This window comes from Cryptotermes secundus, unplaced genomic scaffold (assembly GCF_002891405.2).
Source record: "Cryptotermes secundus unplaced genomic scaffold, Csec_1.0 scaffold931, whole genome shotgun sequence".
NCBI classification, from domain to species: Eukaryota; Metazoa; Arthropoda; class Insecta; order Blattodea; family Kalotermitidae; genus Cryptotermes; species Cryptotermes secundus.
The window spans coordinates 1,043,040-1,068,022 of record NW_019732382.1 but is presented as its reverse complement, the minus strand read 5'-3'; the positions used below and the strand labels follow the sequence as shown (position 1 = coordinate 1,068,022).

Here is a 24,983-nt window from a genome sequence, read left to right as displayed (position 1 = left end):
AACTGAAAACAGAAGTTTGTTTCCCAAAAATAACATCCAACACATTACCACCATTCCGCTGTAGACACTCGGCAAGTCTCTTCCTAAAGTCACTCATTACTCTTTGCAGCACCTCTATGGGAATTCATTCAACTTCTTCCCAAATTCGATGTTTCAACTTCTGAACTGTGTATGGTGCTGGGGCTTTGAAAACTTGGGATTTCAGATACTCCCAGAGAAAGAAATCACATGTGGAAAGATCAGGTGCCCTGGCTGGCTATATGATGTCCCCATATCTCGAGAAAACATGGTTATGACACAGGTTATTCACAACTTCCATGGAAGTTTGTGCAGTGTGGCACGTAGCCCCATCTTGCTGTAAAAACGTTTCTTCGTTGACTGGGAGACGAGCAAGTGCAGGAGCTAAGAAGCTCTCCAACATGTGAATGTAATATGGTCCAGTCACAGTTACAGCCCTTTCCCACTCATCTTCAAAGAAGTACGGGCCAATAGTGCTAAGCAAAGATATTGCACATCATATTGTGACTTTGGAACTGTGAAGTGGTCTCCCATAAATTTCTTTGGAGTTTGTGGCTGACCAATAGAGAATATTTTGCTTGTTAACAAACTCCGATAAATGGAAATGAGCTGCATCACTCATCAGTAAGTTGTTAATGACATCTTGGTTTTGATTAATTAATTGCAAAAATGTTTGATAGAAATCAATTCTGTTTTCATAGTCATGTTTGTGTAGTGCATGAGTAATTTGAATTTTATAGGGGTAGAAGTGGAGATCTTTGTGCAATATCGGTCAAATGCTGGCTTTGGACAGCCCAAGTGATGTAGTGTGGCGACGTGCAGACCAGCGTGGACTTCGTTCAATGGCTTCTCTCACTACCACTACATTTTCGGGTGTACATGCTGTTTTTACATTTCATCCTTTCATCTTTAGTGTAGAACCAGTAGCCTCAACGTTCTGAGCCAAGGTCTTGATGGCATGGGCAGATGGCACAGCACAACTGCGATGAATACCAAACTCTCTTCGAAATTCACACTGAATGATCACGTTACTGTCACCGTTTTTGTAAAACGCTTTCACAGCAAAAAAACATTGTGCTCCAGTTCGCCTCTCCATTGCAACTAAAACACTTTGAAGTAGGCTAGTGGGTGGCATTAGTGGCATCCTCCCCACTCCAAACAATCCAGAAAAAACACTGCTGCCAAATTGCCCGATTCATTGACGCACTCTGTATATACCTGAACAAGCATGTCAAATGCTTCCAACATTTGTTACGGCCCAATCTCAAAGCAGGGCAGTTTCATAGCTAATTACTTATTACATGCAATATATTGCATAAAGCAACATTTAAAGCAGCTTGTGAATACACAGGGTAAGCATGTGGTGATAATAATCATGATGTGTTAACTGATACCATTGGTCTCTTATCTGAATATCTGAATATATTATGATTAGAAGAAAAAATCTTTATCTTCATTCCTTAGATCTCACAGTCTGAAATTGTCATAATTATGTCTACAATAATTCACACACATCAAATATAATGTCACATGTACACACAATTCCAAGTAACAGCTGTGTAAACAGGCAACATTACAACAGCTGCTGCTAAGGAACGGCTCTGTGGATGCACTGTTTCCCCAGCAATCAGAGAACATATAATAATGGAAGAGACGTTTTCTGTGTGGTTCATCCTGCGGCTAGGTAACGAGGACTAGTAGTTCAGGTGCTGTTGAGTCGGTTGAGCTTTGAGAAGTGAGATGCTGATGGCTGAGACCAGGGACAGTTCAGGAACTCAGAGGAAGGGGAACATCTGCTATAGGAAGCCACTACAATCAACTGCTAGTGAAGATTGAGACTTTATGTGTGCTGTAGTTACAGTGATCTTTGGAGTGAGACTGTCATAGTTATTTGTAGTTGTGAGTGTAAGTGTCCAATAAATCCAATTACCAATCCAAACCCCATCTATAGTCACTCAATCATGTGATAATATATAAAGTATATAATTCTTTTATATATTTTCCCTGTTGCTCTGAAGAGGAATTAGGTGGCATTCATGGTCTCAACAACACTATCTTACAGAACAAGGATAATGAAAAGAAAACAACAGTGACCAAACAGAAAAATGAGCTGGTAGATTGGAACAGTAACATATTTTATATAACACTAAGTAGAATTCATGAATACCTGCATTTACTGAATTTTAAATAAAGTGAGTCAGCATGTTAGGCTTTCCTGTGCGCCATTTAATTCCAACAAGAAAGCAAGCAAGTGAGCAAATACAGTTTTAATGACTGATACAGGATTAATCTGTGTAACAGCATGACTACTGTTGATCTGTCAATAAGTTCTCACACATTTGAATATTTAAGGGCCCTTACATAATATTCACGTTTATTCTGGGTACATTATTATTATTATTATTTTGGAGGGGGCAGGTTTCCTTATGCACTGCGACCATTTGTTGATCTATTGTGCGTCCCCCTTTTATTATGCTATTAGTCCCCATGCCCTTCCAGTACTGGTGCTCGCTATCAGCCCCGTTCTGCTAGCGAGGTTGGCCCTCTCTGGCAGTGGTTCCCGATACTTCCCCATCTACCGGAGGAATTGGAAACTACTTGGGCGGGAAACTTTTGCCTAATTTTGCTCAGAGGTCTCCTAGAGACATGAGGATCTTTTACGCACCATAAATCTACAACACAGGACACACGGCTTAAAGTCCCACGGCTTAAAGTCCCACCCGGAGAACTTGTTCCCTGAATTTTTCCGCCTTTAAAAATTCCACGACCTCCGCTGGGTTTGAGTCATGAGGTGGGAACGTTACCCCTAGACTATGGAGGTCGCTCTTCTGGGTACATACATTTGCGTGAGTAATTTCTCCAACAAAAATAGGTATAAGGATTCCTGGAATTGTGGCAAAAGTGTTAGTGATCCCAATCAGTGTTCCTGAAACAATAAGTAGAATAGATAAATTAGTAATATGGAAGTAACTAATTATCATGAAAGTAATGCTTCCCTGAAATTAAATTATATTCATACTTATTCAACATTCAGAAATAAGTCAAAATTACACTTTTATATTATACAACTTGCCTGGTATAATTATAGTAATTAATTCACTTTTATATTTTTAATGTAATTTTATATTCAAATGCAGTGAGCCAGCAATGAATCAGACTTCTGACATTCTGCGGCCAACTTCTGTTCTGGATAATCTATGTAACACATACAGAGAGAACGTTCTTTAAAAGTATATATTTAAAATGAGGAGTCAGGCAACATTTTGAGACATTTTATATTTCAGACACCAGAACCTGACTCAGGACACTTGAAAATCCTCAAACTATAACTTTTTCTGTAACTTCAATATTTTTTTTTTAGTTATGTCAAAGTATATTAATACATGCAGTAAAAAAACATCATTGCAACTAATTAATTTGTTATTTAATTAAGTAAATAATTCTTTAATTTACATGTGTTCATCCATTTAGACATATACATATGGAACACCGGTGAATTATATTCAACTTACACAACTTAACAGATAATTTTCACAAATTAATAATTTTGTATAATAAAATGATAATGGAATCAATTAAAACAATTGCTGAACCACACACAAAGAGGCTTTTATAAATTCTGTAGTTTTATGTGCATTACATTCTATTATCACTTAGCCTTTCACAAAAGAGTTCAAAGTTAAATTGACTTCCTTTTAACCAAGTGTAAACCTTTCACTATGAAGCAGAAGGTGGAGATGTATTAGTCTATTTGCTTCTGACAAACTCATACCATTACTTCAATACCATGCCACAATATCCAGCTACACCCCAGTTCTAACATCTGTGTTACTCATTTAGAACAGTGTTCCTCAGCACAGACTCAACTGTGGACCAGCAAAATATTTAAATTCTGTAATATGGACCATTCAAATTATACAGTCATAAACATATATAAAATTTTAAAATATACATTGTGTTTATCCTACATACACAATGTCCAGAGGGAGCCTATGAGGTAAGGCATTTGTTTTCACATGAATCAATGTGAGTCAGTGAGCAGAGGAATATCCTACACAAAATAAGAAAACGGAAGGCTAATTGGATTGGTCATGTTTTACGCAGAAACTGCCTTCTAAAAGAAGTTATTGAAGGAAAGATAGAGGGGCGGATAGAAGTGACAAGAAGACGAGGAAGAAGATGCTGGATGACCTTGGGGACAGAAGAGGATACTGTCATTTGAAGGAGAAAGCTCTAGATCGCATTAAGTGGAGGAATTGTTTTGGAAGAGACTGTGGACCTGTTGTCTGACAGATTACTGATGATGATGATGAATCAACTGGTCCAACAATTTTTAGAAAGAAGAGACCTGTGGTAGTAAAAGTTCTTCAGACTGGTAAAAGCTTACTGCAAATCATGCCTGTCAGCATGGTAGTAGTTGAGAAACGCTGGTTAGATAGTCAGATGAAGAATAGACATAAAAACTGTTTCACGAATCACCTGTGTTCTCAAAAATGTATATTGTTACATCCAACATACAAAAAACCTTCTGAATACTAAAGTGATGATATAAATTTATATATCTTTCATCCATATGTACTAAAAAGACTGCTACATACTAAAGTGGTCCTTGTCAGAGTAAGTTAATACAAGACAGTGCATTCCCAACACAAAGGGAAACAATTTAAAGAAAACTTTCTTCTCAAAGCTTCTTGCTTTAATAATGCAGTTTTTGAAATAAAGATTATTAATCGCATTCCTGAGGTTAATTCAAAATACACCAACAAAGTTATTGGTGAATCCTGCATAAATATTAATAGTCACTAATTTGTATGTCTGGTAACATAACTAGAGATTATATAAGAACTTCTGGCATAAAATAAATAAAAAAATTACAAATGCTCGCAAGCGTCATTTTTCTACAAGATCTCTCTTTCAATAGAGTCGGGTGCATATGACTTTCAAAGCTGTTCCTCCAAAAATACACATATGCAGACACAATGTATGCACATGCAAGCATACATACAAACATGAAGAAAATCAGAAAAACGTGTAATAATCTTTGTATAAATGTATACCTGCATACTGTGGAGCAATATCAATGTGATTGGCCAGTACTCCTGAGAACATTCCCCCCATAGCAGTAACAGCAATAGTCATTAATGCTACAACTGCAATGTGCTCACATTTCACAAATGTGACAGCCAACAAACATGCAGCAGGAACCACAGAAGCTGAAACAAGAGGTACAGTTTGTTTCCATTGTTACAACACTGTGAACTATTGTTCTCGGTGAAGATGAAGAGAGTATGCGGCATGTGCAGACATATCAACTCCATTGCGATGTTGGCTCTTACATGTGAGTGTTGTGAGAACATTAGCACAATGGCATCTGATGAGACAAGTGACAGGAAAGTACAGACCCAGAGATCAGCTATCACGAAATACTTTTTCTAACCTCAGTCCCTCTACACCATTATTATCCTTAAAAATACCAAAAGAATTCACTTCTACATTCTTCTCCATTCATAATTCATTATCATTCTGCAGTACACTATAAGCTATATGAGATTTGGAGCTCTGATGGTGGTGAATATTAAATTTAAAATCTCCTGCCTTCCAGATGGAGAAGCAGAATCCTCCAAAATGTTGGTACCTACACCAGAATACACAGATTCACATCCTAAAGACTGTAATCTTATTATGCAGTTAGCCTTAAATAAATCAGCATATTGAAATTTTTGTTTGAATACATAGGAAAACCACAAGAAACCCAAGACTAGTCAATATCAGCACACATTCACAGTTTGTATCCCCTAAATATATAATAAGCCCCCAAACAGAAAAATGCTTTTTGGTTACACCTTCACTAAGGTTGTACAAATAATTACAATTTTTCTCATTTATATTATTTTTACTCACCACACAATGTGGATATTTTTCTAGCTGCAGTTGTACTTATCACTTTTTTGGATCGCCCAAAATCCAGACATTTTCCTAAGATCAAACTGAAAATCCATAATGTTAGGTATGGCAATGATGAGAGAAGAGAATTCTGGAACAGAACAAATAAAATAATTCCCATATGATAATGCTATTCGTCATATAGGACGATGAATTCTAAATAATAAAACTTTTCAGGATTCTTCCTACGTCGCACTCAAACACACGAATTACGCCAATCCACTTTTATGTGAGCATTTTTCCTACATATTTTTGTGTATCTGTAACGTGACATTGTTATTCATTAATACCACTTTCTGACTTTTATCTGTTACATATGGCTTTATAATATTTAATACTCACCGTGTTCTGTGTTGTGTTTTTCTCTTGTTACTGCATGCGTTGTACTGCCGGATCTGTGTGTGTGTGTGTGTGTGTGTGTGTGCTGTCTTCATTTTGGTTGTGTTATGATGTTGTGGGGGTAGGAGGTGGGGTGTTGTTATGCTGTTCTGTGTAAATAGTATGTACTGATATGTTGGGTTTTTGGACTTTATCCATCGTCCTGGTTTTTAAGATAACAAATAAAAACACGACGTTTCGGAAACTGGATCTGTTTCCGTCCTCAGGTGAAGGAAAACACCTATTCAGTTGGGTCCCTTAGAAAGTTTCCGAAACGTCGTGTTTTTATTTGTTATCTTAAAAACCAGGATGATGGATAAAGTCACAAAAACCCAACATATCAGTGTGTTATACACCATCGTCAGAATCCTATAGTAAGTAAATAGTATGTAATTCGTGAAATATTGGGTTATATATATCTTTATTTATATTGTTCATATGTGTGTTTTTCTTTGTCGTTCTGTATATATGATAGTTTTCCATTGTGTTTAAGTATTGTCCTTTCTTATTTGTTGCTGTGATATCCATAGTGTTTTCTATAGTACCATATGCATGTCCTGTGTTTAATATGTGTTCTTTGTATCTGGTGTTAAATTTCCTCCCCGTTTGTCCTATATATTCCATGGGGCAATCTAGGCATTTCATGCTATATATGCCACTATTACTATATTTATTTATTCGTGGCCTTGATTTTAATATATGTTGTAAATTGTTCTTAGTTTTAAACGCTATTTTCAATTTTGTGTCTCGAAATATTTTTGTTGTATTTCTTGTTTCTTTTCCTATATATGTGAATGTTGCCCATTTTGTTTTTGATTTTTGTCCTTCTGAATTCTCTACACTGTTGCAGGGTTTCATACTTTATAACCCTATTTGCAATAATCTGTTCACACTGTTGCGGGGTTTCACACTTTATAACCCTATTCGCAATAATCTCTTCACTCTGTCTTCAGTATAATTACAATACGGGAGCTATGTAAGTGTCCCTGTATCACACACTCACTGTCTTTGGCGGCTGCTATATTTCACGGTGCCACTCCTTAACACACACTAACACGTTCACTGCTGACTGGAGAACTGTCTTTGGCCGCTGATACACTTTTAACTAACTGCAACAACTGAATTCGGCGATGGCCACATTTCAACTGGCTTCGTAGGCAGTGTGGTTCACTTATATAGTTGCAGCGCTTGCCTGTTATGCAATGGGTACCACTGTTGCCTGTCGTCATGTCGACAGTGGCGTTGCGTGCCATGTCACAGTGCGGAGGGGGGGGGACAGAGTGCTGACTCACCCGCCATGTCACTGCTGGGTAGGGACGAGTTTTCCTCCATTGCGCAACATATCACAATATATATATATGCCATAGAACAAAAGCAATTAATTCCATACATTATATACACAAATATATCATACTATTTTAGGGGGTACCCACAATGGATGACTTACAAGGTGATGTGTTGTTAATGTATGTATTTGTTCCAGTTCAGCTATGCAGGTACAAATATAAATATCTGTATATGTGCATCCATTCATCACTTCAGGCTCATAAGACCTTATGTCATAAACTAAAAAATATGAAAATATTACTTACCTCTTCCATTCTGAAGTACAGAACTTGACTCATATACTTTGGCAGTTCAGTCAAGAGAACATACCAACAACAATTATTGCAGAAATGTGTAATCATAATGACAAGAAATGGAACAGATGTACATATTTTCTTCCATGGTAGTTGCATCTGAAAAGTGATAAATAATATTATCTCTTCCAACCTAGAATTTAAAGTGAGTTGAAATATTTATTTTTCTTCAAGTGTGAACAGGCAAGAACAGACAATATCATTAAGGCGAAGCTCCTTCTTGGGACATGCGTTTGAAACATATATACATGTTCAATCCTTACCTACATCACATAAACCTTTGTTTTCCTGAATTTATAAAGTGTCAATTTAATGTGAAATATAGCAGTAACAGTTTAATGTTAGTCTTGAGGAAGTAACGAACTATGTGGCCACATAGCCTCCTATCTAATGGGTAGCAGGGGCTCCTTTCTGGAGGTCATGTGACCAAAAGGAGAAGCTGACTAGTGACCTCAAATCAGTGTCAAGTTTAAAAATAGGCAAAGCATTACTGCTGATCACACAACTTTGTGGCACTGTTTTTAAGCACAGGGACAACTTCACCCTTCTTTAACCTTATAGTGAAGTGATTACCCCAACCATGAATTCAGAGTGAGTCCTAAGCAATAAACTTGAATTGTGAATGTTTCATCATTACATTGTTGACAAACGAGATTATAGGACTACTTCCCAATATATGGCAAATTATGTCAAGGAAAGATATTAGAGTAAATAGGCTTATGTCATAACTGGTTTTACAGCAAACATGTTGATAGTCACAATGCTGTTATAGTTAAGAAGTATCAAGTTTTAAGTAGCTTATTTAGAATGTGTGGTTCAATTTCATGACAATGACAGATGCTTGAAACTGATGACATATCTCTCATATCTTCTTTCCTATCTATAAGTATTATTTTCGTTTTTATAACTGCTTTGGAATGATACTGAAATGCCAACATTTTCTCTCCTTATCTCTCTTCAGCCAATATACGCCTGACTGCTTCACATTTGTTTACTTCACTACAGAACGGTTCCAGTAGAGCCCAATATATGTATTTCCTAACACCAGCTCTGAAATGTGCTTACAGTGTGATTTCTGGCCCTGTGAACGAAAATGTACAAATGCTTAGTATTTCTGAACTACATTGATACCATTACAATCACATTTTTTGTATGATATGAACAACAAACATAGACAAATCTACCACACCATGCTTTAAAACTTGTAGCTCATCACTGTTTATTTTTCAGTTGACTTTAACATCATGATGTAAGATGTCTCTCAAAGCCTCTCTCCTGCTTTAATACTGAACTCACCTTCACATGACATACCCAATTTAAAAAAAAAAAACAGGATCTGTTAACTATGCCAGAGTAGTGAAATTATTAATATCATTGTGATGAAAGTGTAACTGACATAATTTATATCAGTTTAGATTTGTATCTTTGACTGGATTATTTAGTTGACACAAACATGGTAGTTCAATCGACTTTTAATTATTAAATGTATCTTTACAATTTACAGTTCCCATCTGTCAATATTTACTTAGAAACCAAAGAGCTTGTGTGTCACAAGTTGTTATAAGTTATACCACATAAATCTTTCTGATGTTGTTGGCTATTTCTAAAACAACACTCCTATGTATCTTTTCAATGGAAGCCCAGGTTCCATTTCACTGTACTCATACTTGACAAACGTTTTGTAAACAGTACCAGCATTGAGGGAAATTCCAACTTATAATAAGTATACATTCAAACCACATTTATTTCCAGATATTTCAGGTGGTTTTTGGCTACTATAAAATATCTTAGTTAACATCGTTATCCTCTTGTTCACCACCACCGTTATTATTTTTGCCATGTGAAATGGAAAGTTGCTCACTGTTGGATACTGAGTACTGTATTCATTTGAATCAAATTCTCACTAAGACAAACTAAGCAGTGCTGCAAGAGATAGCCCATACTGATGACACAGATTAGGTTAGAGAGCATTAATTTAACACAGACTGCATGGGGTGATATAACAAAAGCTCAAATACAATTACAGAATTGTAGATCTTCTGTATGGAAATTGTTTCATCCGCTGATGTCTGCTACTATGAAATGTAACAGCAGACAGGAGAGACAGTAGTTTAACTATCACTGTAGAACTTAAGATCATCTTGGTGCCTGTAGACTGCAGAGACTGGGAAGCCATGTCACTTTGTACTGTAGCATCAAAAGGGCTTAAATCTCTAGTACCAACAAGATGACGATGAATGGTGAATCGACTTGCTGATTTTGAAATTATATCCTGGAATTCACTTGTAGGAATCAGCAAAACATACCAAAAGGCCCAGTCAGGATAAACAGTCTTCAGGCCAAGATTTGAATCATGTACCACCTAAAAGCACTGCAAGTGCTCATGCAATAAGTGATGCTGCTCTATCAGTGAGACCTGTAATCCGTCATTGCCCACAGCCTACCAAGGAAGAACCCTGTATTGTAACAAATGTAATCATAAATATATTCAAAACTGACAGGAAAATGAGGAGCAATTTATAACTCAGAAGCACCAGTCATAGATATGTAAAGAAATCAGTGCAAAGACATTGCACATACTTTCTCGCATATGACTGACCTTGACCATGTTACCTTAAAAAGAAAACAGATTGATGCTTGGTGGAGCATTGTTCACTGCTTAATTCTGAAGGACAATTAAACCTGGCTGACTGGTAAGGATGGTTGGAGGAAACTGACAATTCATATTTGGGCCCCTAGTGTGCATTTCTCCTGAAAATACCACTTATGCAGTTATATTTTGGAATATGTTCTCCACAGATTAATGAAATTTAACCAAAATCGTTAGACCCGTTTTTGAGAAAATCACCATTTTGTTTATCTGAACCAAATTTGGGGCTCCTATTTTTGTAGCTGGAATGTAGAGATTCTTCAGGCACCAGCCTAAGATGGATAAACTATTGAATACTGAATATGAATAAAATCTGTTCATCTGTTAAGGTACCAGTGAGGTGAACAGCTACACACACATACAAACAGCACAGCAGAAAACACTTTTTCATAATCACAGGTGCTGAAACCATGTACATTCATCAACATTTCAGTCACAATACTTTCTCACATACACCACTTATATGAGAAATTAAAATGAAAATACATGGACATAAGCAACAAACCTTATGAGATGTATCTTTATCTCCCAGTGATTTCTGGATGAGAATACGCTCCTTCTCGGTTATGTAGCGCTGCCTTGTTGTATCATCTTCCACCAACCATGCCCAGAGCAAACACCAAATAACAGGCAAGCTTCCCATCCAATAGAACACTGCTTCCCAGCTCTGCCACGTATATATAAAGCCAGAGAATAGCACAGACAAAACCGTCCCAAGTGCAGCACCTGAAATAAACCCAAAATTACTTTCTGTTTCTGAGTCATTTTCAACACATTTATATCCACATTTAGTAAAAAGAAAAGTTAGAAAAAATCCTTAGGAAGTCTTGCTGGTTACTAGTAATAAGAAAAGATCTGATGAATGAGGGCATTTAAACATCTGTGAGGTTGACTTTTCATGTTTGGTACTAAATTTTGGCTTTATGTCTGTGAATTTATACAGAACCCCTCAGAATAAAGCCATGGACCCAGTACTCAATGAAGTATCAAACATATGTTCCTTTAAGAGTACTCATCCTGGCAGAATAGCTGATTTTCTTCCATCAAATCAGCCCAAACCATTATGCATAAAAATTTCTACTTTGGGATATAATATCATGTACTCTGTTCAAAGTCAACCGACATTTTGGAGGAACATTTTGCCTCCATTTTCAGGGTTGATGAATAAGCCAAATAAGAAGCAACAACGAAGATGGTAGTAAACAGTGCAGATCTTACATAATGCATAAGTTTGATCCATACAAGCACTGACTTGAAAACTCACGGTTTTATTTGCCAGATATTTGAATTTCAAACAACACTGGTGGTGGTGTTGTTACTGTTATGTGATCATTGCTGAGCATCTAAATCAAAACATATACCTTCAATTTCCACAGCTTTAGGGAACTGGTATATCAAACATCCAATTTTTCAGTTATAAAAGGAGCAATTTATCAGCATTCTGGCAAATGTTAAATGGCATGCAGAAGAGTTATCCTGGTGGTAACTGGATTTGAAATTTTTAATACTAAAGCAAATACACATGTGCAATTACATGAGACAGTTTTGAGCCTAGTAATATCTCATTACTGTGCCCTGCCCTCTGCCATATCTGAAGGAGGCACTCCTACACAACTGAGTATAGAAATAAAAGATAATTATTAAATCTATGTATTAATAATTCTTTATAAATGAAAACAATGCAACTGTGTTCCTGTAATTCTCTCATGAAAGAGTATAAATAAATTCATAATCATTAATAAAGTTAAATTATTCCATAATGAAAAGTACTGCTTAACTCAATGTATCTGGGTGATAAAACTGGCTTATGGGTAGACTGAAATGCAAAACAACTACCCACTTGTTATAATTTTGGTTGAGGGGCTATGCTACAAGCCGGAAGTTTGCAGGTTCAAGTCCCGATGAGGTCATTGGATTTTTTCAATTGACCTAATCCTTCCAGCTGCACTATGGCCCTGGGATCGACTCAGCCTCTAACAGAAATGAGTACTAGGAATTAATTAAATAATTTTCCTGGGGAGTAAAGCATGGCAGGTGCGTAAGGCTGACAATCTTACCACCATCTTTAAGCCGATTGTCTAGATAATGTGGGACCCTCAACGTCTCACAACCCTATGGGCCTTTGCGGCCTTGCACAGGGATAGCTTTTTTTTTTTTAAAGAATGCAATTGGCAGTGACAGACTCATGACTTCTATGTGTTTTTAAATTTTCAGTATTAAAGTAAATGAAATTTTCCATATTATAAAATATTTAATCAATATTTTATTCCACACATCACCTACATTACATGCCAATATTTGTGTCCAATGAAACAGATTTAAAATCATAGTTTAATATAAGTTCATTTATGTTGTTTCATTACCTCTGTTCTATAAAACCACAAAAGAGTGAAACTTTATATAATGGTATGGAAAGTCACATTTTGAAATTTCAAAAGACTATGATTCTACAGGAAGAGGCCACATTAAAGTATCACCTGCATACACGATAGTTGTAATAGTACTTCTTTCTTCAACAGGTGCCCATTTTGAAAGTAGGGAATGCATGGCAGGGAATGAAAACCCCTGAAACAGAACACATTTAGCGATACAGTAACACTATCAATAGTTTCTGCACTAACAATAATGTAGCTTAAGACAATGGCACTAATTCTACTGGAGTGCTACGTCTCTCAGATGTAGTATGTTACAGTTTCAATCTACTGACCCAAGATCTGAAACTCCTTGGGCTTTAGTTACACTGTAATGGTAAACATATGGGGTACAGAGGGCATTATATTACAATTATTTTTCTTTTGTTTACTGGTGTTTCCATTGCTCAACTTTTGATGAAAAGTCAGACTTGCTGCTTCTGTCCGTTCTGATGACTCTGAACCTGTAGCAATTACAAGTTATGTGTGAACACTCATTCCAGAAATGCAGTGGTTTTGCTTTTCATCAGAATAAAGACCCTTGAAATACCTTGCAAAGTTAGCATTAATTTCCCTAATTGTTAGCCATCATAATATGGTTATAGTACTTATGAAGTGAAATTATATTAATGTATTCTGAAGTTTTCTAGCAATGCATGTTCTTTCATTTTCCTTGAATTTTCTACAACAAAATTGTATTATCTTTGCATTCTTGTTAACATCCATTCTTTCTCCAAGTATTTGATTTTATACCTAACTTCACATACAAAATCATCTTCGCCAAAAATTAATTTTTGCTGGTTCTGAATGAGGTCTTTCCCTTCTACTTATAAGCCAGCATTCTGTCCCATAAATTAAGATGCTTCCAAATACTGCACAATATATAAGCTGTTCTGTTTCCTTCTGTATTTCTCTACTTCATAATAGCCTTAACTGTCCCTTCGTTTGATAACATCTTTACATGAACCAGTTATATCTATTACAGGAGGGGAGTTCAATAAATGTCATCTGTGGTTTTGTTGGACTCATACTTATTACTTCATTACATATGTACAACAGAAAGAACAATGGATAAACCCTCTATTTCTGCACATAATCACCACAGTAATTGAGAAACATGTTTCATCAAATGACAACATATTCAATTTCAGTAAAGAAGAAATTAGTGTTTGGCATTTGCTTCATTCCGAATGCTTCTTTTACTTTCCGCAATATTGTACAATAGTAGTATGCATTCGTTGTTGCTCCACGATCCAAGAACTGAAGGAGTATGACCTATGGACTAAGAAATTCCCATTAACATAACCATCCATGAGACAGCTGGGAACTTCTTGCTCATCTACCATTCAGCCCAAATTTGGGCCAATGGATTTCAACTTCTGTGTATTACTGAAGAAGTATATCAAAGAAGAACACCTTTGCCATGGTGAATTGAAAGAGACAGTGAAACCAGTCAGCCCTTAATTTTTCTCTGTCATAACTGAGCACATAGGGTAGTGCTGGGGAAAATATCTCAGTCTAGTGATTAAATTCTGTCCAGCTTTCCTTGCTGTTTTGGACCTCTATGCTGAATAAATAAATACAAGGGTAACACACTCTTTGATGATAATAAACAGCATAAGTACAACATAGGTATATATAATTATGATATTGTAAGGGCATAAAACTGATCACTCAACTCCATGTAATCCTGAAGTCAAGACACCTCCACTCCCCCACATGTCTTCATGGCATAATGCTTAACTAATTAAGAACAGAGGCAACTTTACCTTTACAAGTCTGTTTTTCATATATCATTTGTTCTCATTACCAAATTTTGTTAAAATAGATTTTCATTCCTATTTCTTAAATTTCATCTTTAAGTTTTGTGCTAAAACAACCTGATCATCAGCTAACAGCGTCAAAAAGCTGTTTTACTTTCAGATAGTATGTCCATATATTGGAATTTCTGAAAGAGTAAGGATCATTATTGTGTCAAATGATTTTAACTATAGGATAAGCTTAAGAACACACATCCTGTAAACCAATTCAATCAAGAACGAGGCTGCTGTTTATACTATAAACTGGACTCACAGTTACCCATCAGTAAGTGAATATTATTGCACAGAATAATTCACACTATTTCTTGGAACTTTCAGGCACAAATCCACGCAGTAAACAGCCATATATCACTGACTATACTGTCATTACAAAGGGATATTTACATACTACTTGGATCTACAGCAGTGGCATGCAGTACTATTTTTGGTAATGGAAGCAGTGGTATCTAATAAACGAAGTGATAACAATCAACTCACCAAAATTTATGCCATTTATTGAGTCAATAAGGTCGTTTTGTATTCTGTTCAATAAACCTGTAAATACTGTACTGTTCTCAAGGTGAACATTGAGTTTATGATCATATTTTCTCAACAAGTGAACTAATTCCACATAATTACCTCGGTCGACAGAATCCACGGTTTTGTCATGACCATGGAGGACAAGCTGCCACTTTCCTAAATAGCAGATGATATCAATCAAGCGTTTCATTATTTCTCTATTTTCTTTCACATTTTCATTCTGCTGTAGTATCATCAGGCGCTTTTGATTGTCAAGTTGACAGTCAATTCGAGATTTCCAGAACATAACAAGTTGCATTGTTGAAATAATGTGAGTCTGAGAATTCTCATGTCGTTTCAGTGCTTTATGAAGGTTGTTGATATCACCAAAACAGTCTTGTTCCATACATTTTTTTTCATTGAGAAACAATAGGCATGGTCAACAAAACAATTTTCCTATATTACGGCAACCAGATAGCTACTCTGTTTTAGAATACTGTTCCAAATTAATTTCCTCACACATAATTTGGTTTGTGCTTTAAGTTCTGGCAACTCTCATGTCGGTTGTCCTCTTTCTATAATTATTTTCTTTTCAGAAAAGTCCCTGCTATTAAACCCCCATTTTAAAAGACTTTTGATTGCACAGTTGCAGTCGCGTTGTCTGCCAGCATTCATTTTAGCTGTGACCTGTGCGTGCAGTCTATTCACGCCCCTGCCCCTCGTACCACAACATCAGACTTGCTTCCCTTAAACGCAGATAGCTTCTTTCTGATGCGTCAAAATACGATCACAAATACAATCTTACACCATATAAATATGTACTTACAATATTTTAATAAAACTTAATGTTACCTATAACACCCAACAAGACTGAAATCACACATAAACAGTTAATTTTCACATGACCATTGAAATAACACATTCCTTCGCTGGCCTAGCCAGCAAACTGAATTTTCCTCCCTTGGCCCCTTCGGATTAGACAAATTATTACGAAGATTAACGAAAGGAAATTTGGTCCATCCCACCAAGCAGGGGAAGGGAGGAGGAGGAGGCATGTGGCCTTGAGCAGGAACATGCACTAAATGACAATATTCACATCCTTATTATTCAAATTGAATTATTTATATATGACTTCTTTTCTTTTCATTTCTTAACTATGGAAGCAATGCTTCCCTTGCTTCCATGCATGGAACGCCACTGATCTACAGTCCATTAGGAATCTTGGCCTCCTTCACAACAGATGCCCAATCTTCCTATTATTTGCCATCCGCCTCTAACATTTCACTTTCAGCTCTCATAAATCATTTTCTACATCTGAATAAATATGGCACATTCCAAGTAGCAAGATAAAACTCACTACTACAAACAGATACAGACTACAAATTCATCTATATCAGATTAATGGATAGAAATGATTCAAATTATACTTACCCCACCAACTCCTTCAACACATCTTAAAAACATCAGAAGAGGTTCAATCTGCGCAGCTACTGGCGTTAACAGTGTGCAAATAATATTAATAACAACTGCTGAGAACATAACCCATTTAGCACTGAACACCTCTGAAATCCTGCCAGCAGGAATCTGGCTTATCAAATAGCCCCAGTAGTATGAACTCAAGATCAATCCTTGCTGGCTTTCACCCCATGTAAATGGGCCATCCTGTAATATATAATATTTTCAGGTTCATCCATTTCTTTTTCTTCAGTATCAGGTTGGAAAATCCTACTGAACACAGGCTGTGGCAATCACATGGCTCAATTTAAAAAATACACACAGAAAGACATACATACACACATCCTAGAAGTGACTATGAATGATCTCTGGGATGTTGTGCTGTTTAGTTCTGTGGAAGTTTACTGGTGTTTTGGTGGAACATGTCACGTCTGTCTCCAGGACTGAAGTCTTCAGCCTGAATTAGTAGTAAAAGTAGTAGTGGTTTTGGGGGTGCTTCATGCCATTGTTATTCAGTGATTGCATCTGGCTCCATCTAATGTGCCCAAGAGAGTAGGAACTGGATTCAGAGTCCAAAATATTGTGCTCTTTACATACACCTCAAACAATGGACATTTTTTTGCAGTGCCATGGCTCAGTTGGTCAGTAGCTGGCTTCTCACCATGGTGGCCCAGGTTCAATCCCAGGTCAGTTCATGGGGGTTTGTGGTAGATAAAGTGGCACCAGGGTGGGTTCTCTCTGAGCACTTTTCATTCCCCTGCCAAGTCTCATCCCACCACCTGCTCCAAATTTATTCATTACCCTACCATTGACAATACATAATCTTGCAACTGACAGCAGCATCAAAGAACCAAACTAAACAGAAAGAAAAGATACAATGCCCAACGTATTATTTATATAATGGTTACTTTGATTACTCATGCCTGTCTACCATGAAGATGGAGATATCATGTTCCTCTGAAACATCAAGAATTTCTACCAGGCTATACAATGTCACATCCCAGAAGCCAGTACTCTTTAATTAAACCCATACTTGGGTACAGCACCAAATATGATAATGGTGCTGCTAACAATTCAGATACAACACTTAGTGCACAATACCTTTAATAATAACCTGTAGTACATTATTTCATATTACCTTACCTGACTCTTTATGTCATCTGTATCATTTGTGGAGCATGATGAACGTATGATAATGCTAGAATTTGTGTGTTGTGAAGTGTGGTTAACCATAACTACAATGGCCACACTAAGATTCACCTTTAACCCATATAGTATAGCCAATGCAATACTTCCTAACACTGCAAATACATACCGGGCAGGTATCCAACCTACAACGAGAAACAGTTCAATAAACAAAGAGGAATTAATGCAAGCCTTACTCATATTGATATGTTCTATACTGGCCATAGAGGTTAGGTTTGTACTAAAGTTTCCTGCTGATCATCAGAACAGAAACATTAATCAGAAATACTGAGGTGAATCTGCGAAGACTACTTATTCCCAGAATAAGCCAAGATACCACAATCAGTAAAGTGATTGCAGGGAACATCACATACAGAATGGCTTGAAGCCCATCCACCTCCTATACAATGGTTACTGGGGATTCTTTCTCAGGAAAAAATCTGTTAAGGTGTGATTTTCCTGAGGTGAAATATTCGGATCAATATCTTCATTCTTGTACCTCAATGTCATGGTATTTTTGCGCAGTGGCAACTTTATCTTCTACTTACCTTTACATACTTCCAGATGAACAAAGAAGGCAGCTAATGTTAAAATTAATAATTATTAAGTTACCATCAGCATAAATGATGTGGCATGTAGACATTTTGCTAGGCAAAGACCGTGCTCTGGAACAAAGATGATCGTGGTACACCTCAAAAGACTTGCACCTTATCAGAGAACTGCTCAGGACAAGTGGTCTTAAGGTGAAAGCAGCAGAAGCAGTTGGAGAGTAATCACAGTTGAAATTGAGCCACGGGGAAGAAAGGGGAGGCCAATCACAGATGTTACAAGCACAGTCCTCAGAAAAGAAGAAATAGCAGTACGCCTGTAGGCTATTCGAGATGCATAGCCTTAAGGAGGGGAAATGTGGCATATAGAACCGTTGCTAGGCAACAATGACGGAATAAACAACTAGTCAACAGTCATTACTAGGCAATGGGCCATGAGAGCAAGAAGAACAGTGATTTTTTTGCAGCCCATGTTGAGATGTTGTAAGCAGGACAGTTAGTGAGCAGTGAGTTCAGTTGGTGGAGTTGAGATGAGTTAGTTGGTTGGTGAGTGACTGTGTTAGTCATTCAGAGAACTGCTGAGGTTCAGTTGTTGTGAGCTGTGGCTGTGAGAAGCTAGTAACTGGGGCCTGGGATAGTTCAGGAACCCACAGGAAGGGGAACGTCCGCCATTGAAAGCCACTACCAAGCAACGGCTAGTGAAGACGTGACTGTGGATACTGATGTGTGTGTGTGTAATTGTGAACTGTAAGTGTTGTCACGCGCTGTATCAAGGAGTCCATTACGTCCTATCATCAATCCAAAATCCCGTTTAAAGCCATTAAATCACGTGACAATATTTTTCACAGAGTACGTGTTCAATACTTCAAAATGGTTAAAGATTCACTTTGCAGCCATGTAGTTAATTATAAATACAAGGAAATATTTAAAATACAATTTGAAAGGAATCCTGTTTTAGTTTAAGATACAGTCACAGCCTTTGCCATGTATAAAGTAGTTATGCAAATGGCTGGTTCCGATCCATAAATTTTCTTTCTAGTCACCACTTCATTTCTGGGCCATTTTGTTCTTTTCTAACCCGTATTCTTATTATAATTTCGTCTCTAGTTTAGCAGTCATACATGTGCGTTAGTGTATAATAAATATGATGAAAGCCGAACCGAGCAAGTTGTCGTAAGTGGTCACAATACAGACTTGTCTTTGGAATATGTCTTATTTGAATTTTGGCCAGGACACTTGTGGAGATATTCGTGTTTTTTTTTAGTTCCTCCAGGAAAACTCATAACAGATCTTCAAATTAGGCCTTGGTAGTGTCTTTCCTATTCAATTAATTATTCACCAATCGTCTCACCATTCAACACCATGTAGTCTGGACTACTTACAGCGTCGTTAAGCAAAGCATAAACCAATAAAGTGGAAACAAAATTGAGATAAAGGCAATGAATTGTGATGGGAAATGTAAAACAGTGACACACCTAATCCCAACCCCACCTAAAGCAAATCAGGATCCAGTTACAGGTTTCTAGATGAATCCATCGCTACAAATAGTTAAAAAGTCGTGTATATTTTGAGTTGCAAAGCGTGTTGTTCCTTTCACAGCACAAATGAATGGAACTACAATAAAATGTGCTGTATTAAAATAATGCATAAAACACTGCGTGATAATTGATAGCGCTCCCATTCCGTATTCGAGAGCTACCAAATATAATCCTGCAGAGATGTGAGCTAATCCCGACGAAATTTTTTTTTCGTTGTCTCTCAAAGAAAATGTAGGGGTATTACAACAGCATATAATAGCTTTTTTCTAATCACCTCCCCTCTTATTATTCTCATTAATCCCCTTACCAACATCATATACATATACAGTTTCCACAGGGTCGATAAATTACAAAATTAATAATGCACCAACGCAAAGAGGAATGGTGGAAATTAAAAAAGAAAGGTGAACTTCACAAGAATATTTGTCTATGTACGAACAAATTAAGCACTTGTAAGGCCGCGCCATAGCTCAAGCGGTTAGTCGCTGGCTTCCCACCGCGGTGGCCCGGGTTCGATCCTGGGATCTGGTCAAGTGGGATTTGTGGTGGACAAAGTGACGCTAGGGAGGGTTTTCTCCGAGTAATTCGGTTTCCCCTGCCAATCTTCATTCCACAAAATTCTCCATCATCATAATCACCCGGGACAGGCTACANCTTATACTTTTTCTTCTACCCTGAAGATGGGGGCGATACGTTCCTCCGAAACGTCGGTTAACACCACATATACACGGTGCCAAATCCCAGAAGACTGCTTTCTTCATAGTCACCGCCGTGAAAGCCTCAAATCTTACGCTCTAAAAGTTCGTGACATTGGTATATTAATATAATGGTCGATTTTCCGGATATGAAATGAGGTTTCCGGGACTGGAGTCTGTCTCCGTCCTAGGGATCCTAATCTGTGGGGCCAAATTAGGACGATGGATAATGCCCATGAGATTAATAACTGCATTTAAATACGCTGTGCTATCCGTTACCGAGTAAGTTAGTATTTTATTTATTTATTTTTCATTTAACGGCGCTGTCTGTCACACACACTATTCAGCGTCGAATGAGAGAGCAGCTGATTTGGAAACGGTATGCTAGGAAGCGGCATTTGCATGGAGGGACTGAGTTATACCACGACGTTCCGACCGAGATTTGCACCAGTCAGCTCCCGAATACAAGTTAGAAGCGTTACCGCTCAGTTCAGTTACTTGCACTTTTCGGTTTCTAAACTGCATACACTATAATTAGAGTCGACTGAGGAACTGCAGGATTATGAATGATACTCGGGAAGTATGTAGCATATTCTGGGGAATTCTTTCGCAATTTCCCTATGGGGGATTTAGAAAAACGTAGAAACCTTCCGTCAGGATAGAGGTAGCCTGAACTCGACAACTTCCGAGTGTTAAGCACAGATGCTAACCTCTGAACTGTTGATGAAAGCAGTCTTCTGGGATTTGGCACCGTGTATATGTGGTGTTAACCGACGTTTCGGAGGAACGTATCGCCCCCATCTTCAGGGTAGAAGGAAACATATAAGAAATCCGCAAGCTTTTACCGGTTCTCACAGTCTCTTCGCTTGCGGATTTCTTATATTTTTCCTTCTACCCTGAAGATGGAGGCGATACGTTCCTCCGAAACGTCGGTTAACATCACATATACACGGTGCCAATTCCCAGAAGACTGCTTTCTTCATAGTCACCGCCGTGAAAGCCTCAAATCTTACTCTTTACTCTTGTCTTTAATTTTCGCTTTCTAGACCAATTTCCTTATCTTGAAGAGAATATAAGTAGGCTTATGAGATCACCAAGCTGTTTGTGTATCCCCTCTATCAACTTTTGAATTCCTGAACCAATCTTTGTGAAACCTGGTATATATACCATGCAACATGAGCCCACGTCAACGGCGGATTTCATAAATCCTTCCCATCAGTTCGTGTGTTTACATGTGTATCCCCCCCCCTCATCGTTGTCAGGCAACGGCTTTATGGAAGCATTACAGCGGCAACAAATACACAGGCAACAATAGAGGAATTGTTGGAGACGTTCTTTCCTATGCAGTTCTTGTCGTATCAAAGAAAAGTAGGTGATTAGTTCTTCACAGAACTTCTTGTAATTTAGTATGCACATACACTGAAGTGCCAAAAGTCATGGGATAGGTACCTAGTATCGTGTAGAATCCCCTCTAGCCCGGCGAAGTGCAGCAACTCGACGTGGCATCGATTCCACAAGTGGATGGAAGACCTCTGGAGAGATGTTGAGCCATGCCGTCTGGATAGCCGCCCACAGCTCCCTGGTATTTGTAGGTGCAGGATTTTGGGTGCGAATGGACCTCTCCACTACGTCCCATACATGCTCGATTGGGTTTACGTCGGGCGAACGTGGTGGTCACACCATTCGTCGGAACTCTCCAGAATGCTCCTCGAACCAATTCTGGACAATTCCGGCCCGATGACACGATGCATTGTCCTGCTGGAATATCCCATCGTTGTGGGGGTACATGAAGTCCATGAAGGGCTACAAATGGTCACCAAACAGTGTAACGTAGCCGTCACCGGTCAATGACGTGTTTAGGTGGGTGAGCGGACCCAACTCATGCCACGTGAACACACTCCACACCAGTATGGAACCACCACCAGCCTGCACGGTGACTTGTTGACAACTGGGGTCCATGGCCTCATGGGGTCTGCGCCACACCCAAACCCTACCATCCGCCCGAAACAACTGGTACCGTGACTCATCGGACCAGGCCACATGTTGCCAATCCTCCAGGGTCCAATTGGCGACGTCACAAGCCCAGGTGAGGCACTGTGTCCGGTGTCGTGATGTTAACAGAGGCACTCTGGTCGGTCTTCTGCTCCCATATCCCATGGAAGCTAAAGAACGCTGCATTGACCTGCTGGATATGTGTCTGGTACCTCCTGCATTGAATGCGGATGTGATTTCAGCCAGTGTCGCTTGTCTGTTACCACGGACAATTTTAGCTAGACGCCTCTGGTCACGATCATTAAGCACCCGTGGTCGGCCACTGCGCTGTCCACGGTGGGTTGAAAAGCCTTCCACAAGTTATTCCCGGTACACACGTGACACCGTGGATCGAGGAATGTTGAAGGACCGCACAACTTCGGAAATGGAATGTCCCATCCGCCTGGTACCCACTATCATGCCCCGTTCAAACTCCGATAATTCACGTCGGCTTGCCATGAGCAGACTGGCCGGTGTTCAACCTGACTCACGAGAGAACACCTCACAACTGATACTGCTCTGGGCATTCCCAAGCCGTCAAGGGACGGTAGCGCCACTAAAAAATAAATTTACATACTGCTATCCCATGAGTTTTGGCACTTGTCGAGTTCCAAATCTGTATCCACTGTCCAAAATAGAGGCAATGCCCACCACTACAACATAGTAATTCATGGATGACGAAACACTGGCCCCGGTGCAAAATATGGCGCAGACAGAAACATCCACCGACATTGATAATTGCAGGTTTAATCGGGGGTCACTCTGATAATACAACAGATCACCAAGCCATGTGATTCTTCCTCAGATATTATTTTATGTATTCACCTAGAATACTGAAAGGTAAGGTTGTCCAGAGAAAGGTAACTGCAAGGAAACACTACTCTGTATTATATTGTCAATTACTTTGAAATGTGGAACATATAACAGAATTTTAAGGAGCAGTCTCTCAAACGAAATGGCTCTCGTAACAACACACAAATTAGGAACTGGAGAACTAGAAACATGCAACAGCAAACCTCATTGGCAGAATTGAAGCGACGGGAATAACGATTTAATTGAAGGGCCGTGCCATAGCTCAAGCGGTTAGTGGCTGGCTTCCCACCGCGGTGGCCCGGGTTCGATCACGGGTGTGGTCAAGTGGGATTTGTAGTGGACAAAGTGGCGCTAGGGCAGGTTTTCTCCGAGTACTTCGGTTTCTCCTGACAATCTTCATTCCACCAAATTCTCCATCATCATAATCACCAGGGGCAGGCTACAATAGGCCAATCAATGGCCGCCGTGCCGAGTGGACCCAGTTGGACTCCACCCCCCCCCCCCAACTAAGCGAATTAAAAAAAGAATTAGCTGAGGCGGTTAGTCGCCGGGGTCGCCGGCTTCCCACAGCGGCGGCCTGGGTTCGATCCCAGATCAAGTTGTGTGAGCTTGGTGGTGGACAAAGCAGGTTTTCTCCAAACAACAAGATTTCCCCTGCCAATCCTCATTCCACCAAATGCTCCTTACTCACATATTATCCACGCTGGTACAATAGGCCAGATAGTGGTCGATGTACCAAATGAACCCATCCTAATAAATAAAAACATGTAAATATGGCGTCAGACAGCGAGAAGTCGCCCGCAATAGGTATCAAGTTAACTGTGCGCTGGTCTTACACTTCTACACATATGTCATTACTGTATGTTTGCAAGTTTATAGGCATTTCTTAGCATTTTAATGGCACGTATTACTGTATGACTGAGTCCTAAAGGCAGATGGTTGCGAAAAGTAGGGGAATGGCAGCAGAGGCAGACCACACAGTCTGTAGGTAACAATGGATGAAGCCACCATTCGCCTTAGATATTCAGTCAGTGCTTTGGTCTCTCTTGCAACCAAAGAATGAATCTAACCTACTTTTCAAGAGCCAGAATTGCTAAATAACAAACTTTCAAAGGGAAAGTATAGGTTTAATTGGTCATGTGAAATGGAGCTGCAAGAAAGAGAGTACTGCACACAGGTGGAAGGCAGTAGAGACCGTAGAGACTCGTATTCTTACATGGGAGGGAATCTCCCACTCGATACGCTGTCAATAACTTGGACTCTACACCAGCCCTGTCCAACGCGGCGCCCGTGGTATATTTTTCTGGTGCCCTCCGTAAGCACATATAATTGAGCCGATTTTTAATATTAAATCAAATTG

At 38.7% G+C, this 24,983-nt stretch overlaps 1 protein-coding gene across 7 annotated transcripts in view; it reads right to left on the bottom strand.

Moving 5' to 3' along the window:
- LOC111867653 (sialin) overlaps positions 1 to 24,983 on the bottom strand; it is a 41,003-nt gene that overhangs the window by 6,522 nt on the left and 9,498 nt on the right. For 5 of the 7 annotated variants that reach the window (XM_033752748.1, XM_023857671.2, XM_033752747.1 and 2 more), the window contains exons 2-9: positions 17,957 to 18,144; positions 16,790 to 17,020; positions 13,107 to 13,194; positions 11,135 to 11,355; positions 7,932 to 8,078; positions 5,920 to 6,052; positions 5,076 to 5,231; positions 2,859 to 2,944 (exon numbers count right to left, since the gene is read on the bottom strand). In XM_033752748.1, coding sequence (XP_033608639.1) covers positions 2,859 to 2,944; positions 5,076 to 5,231; positions 5,920 to 6,052; positions 7,932 to 8,078; positions 11,135 to 11,355; positions 13,107 to 13,194; positions 16,790 to 17,020; positions 17,957 to 18,144 — 1,250 coding nt within the window. Of the gene's footprint in view, positions 1 to 2,858; positions 2,945 to 5,075; positions 5,232 to 5,919; positions 6,053 to 7,931; positions 8,079 to 11,134; positions 11,356 to 13,106; positions 13,195 to 16,789; positions 17,021 to 17,956; positions 18,145 to 18,546; positions 18,664 to 24,983 lie in introns of those variants that run through there. The other 2 variants (XM_023857674.2, XM_023857676.2) reach the window with 2 other exon arrangements.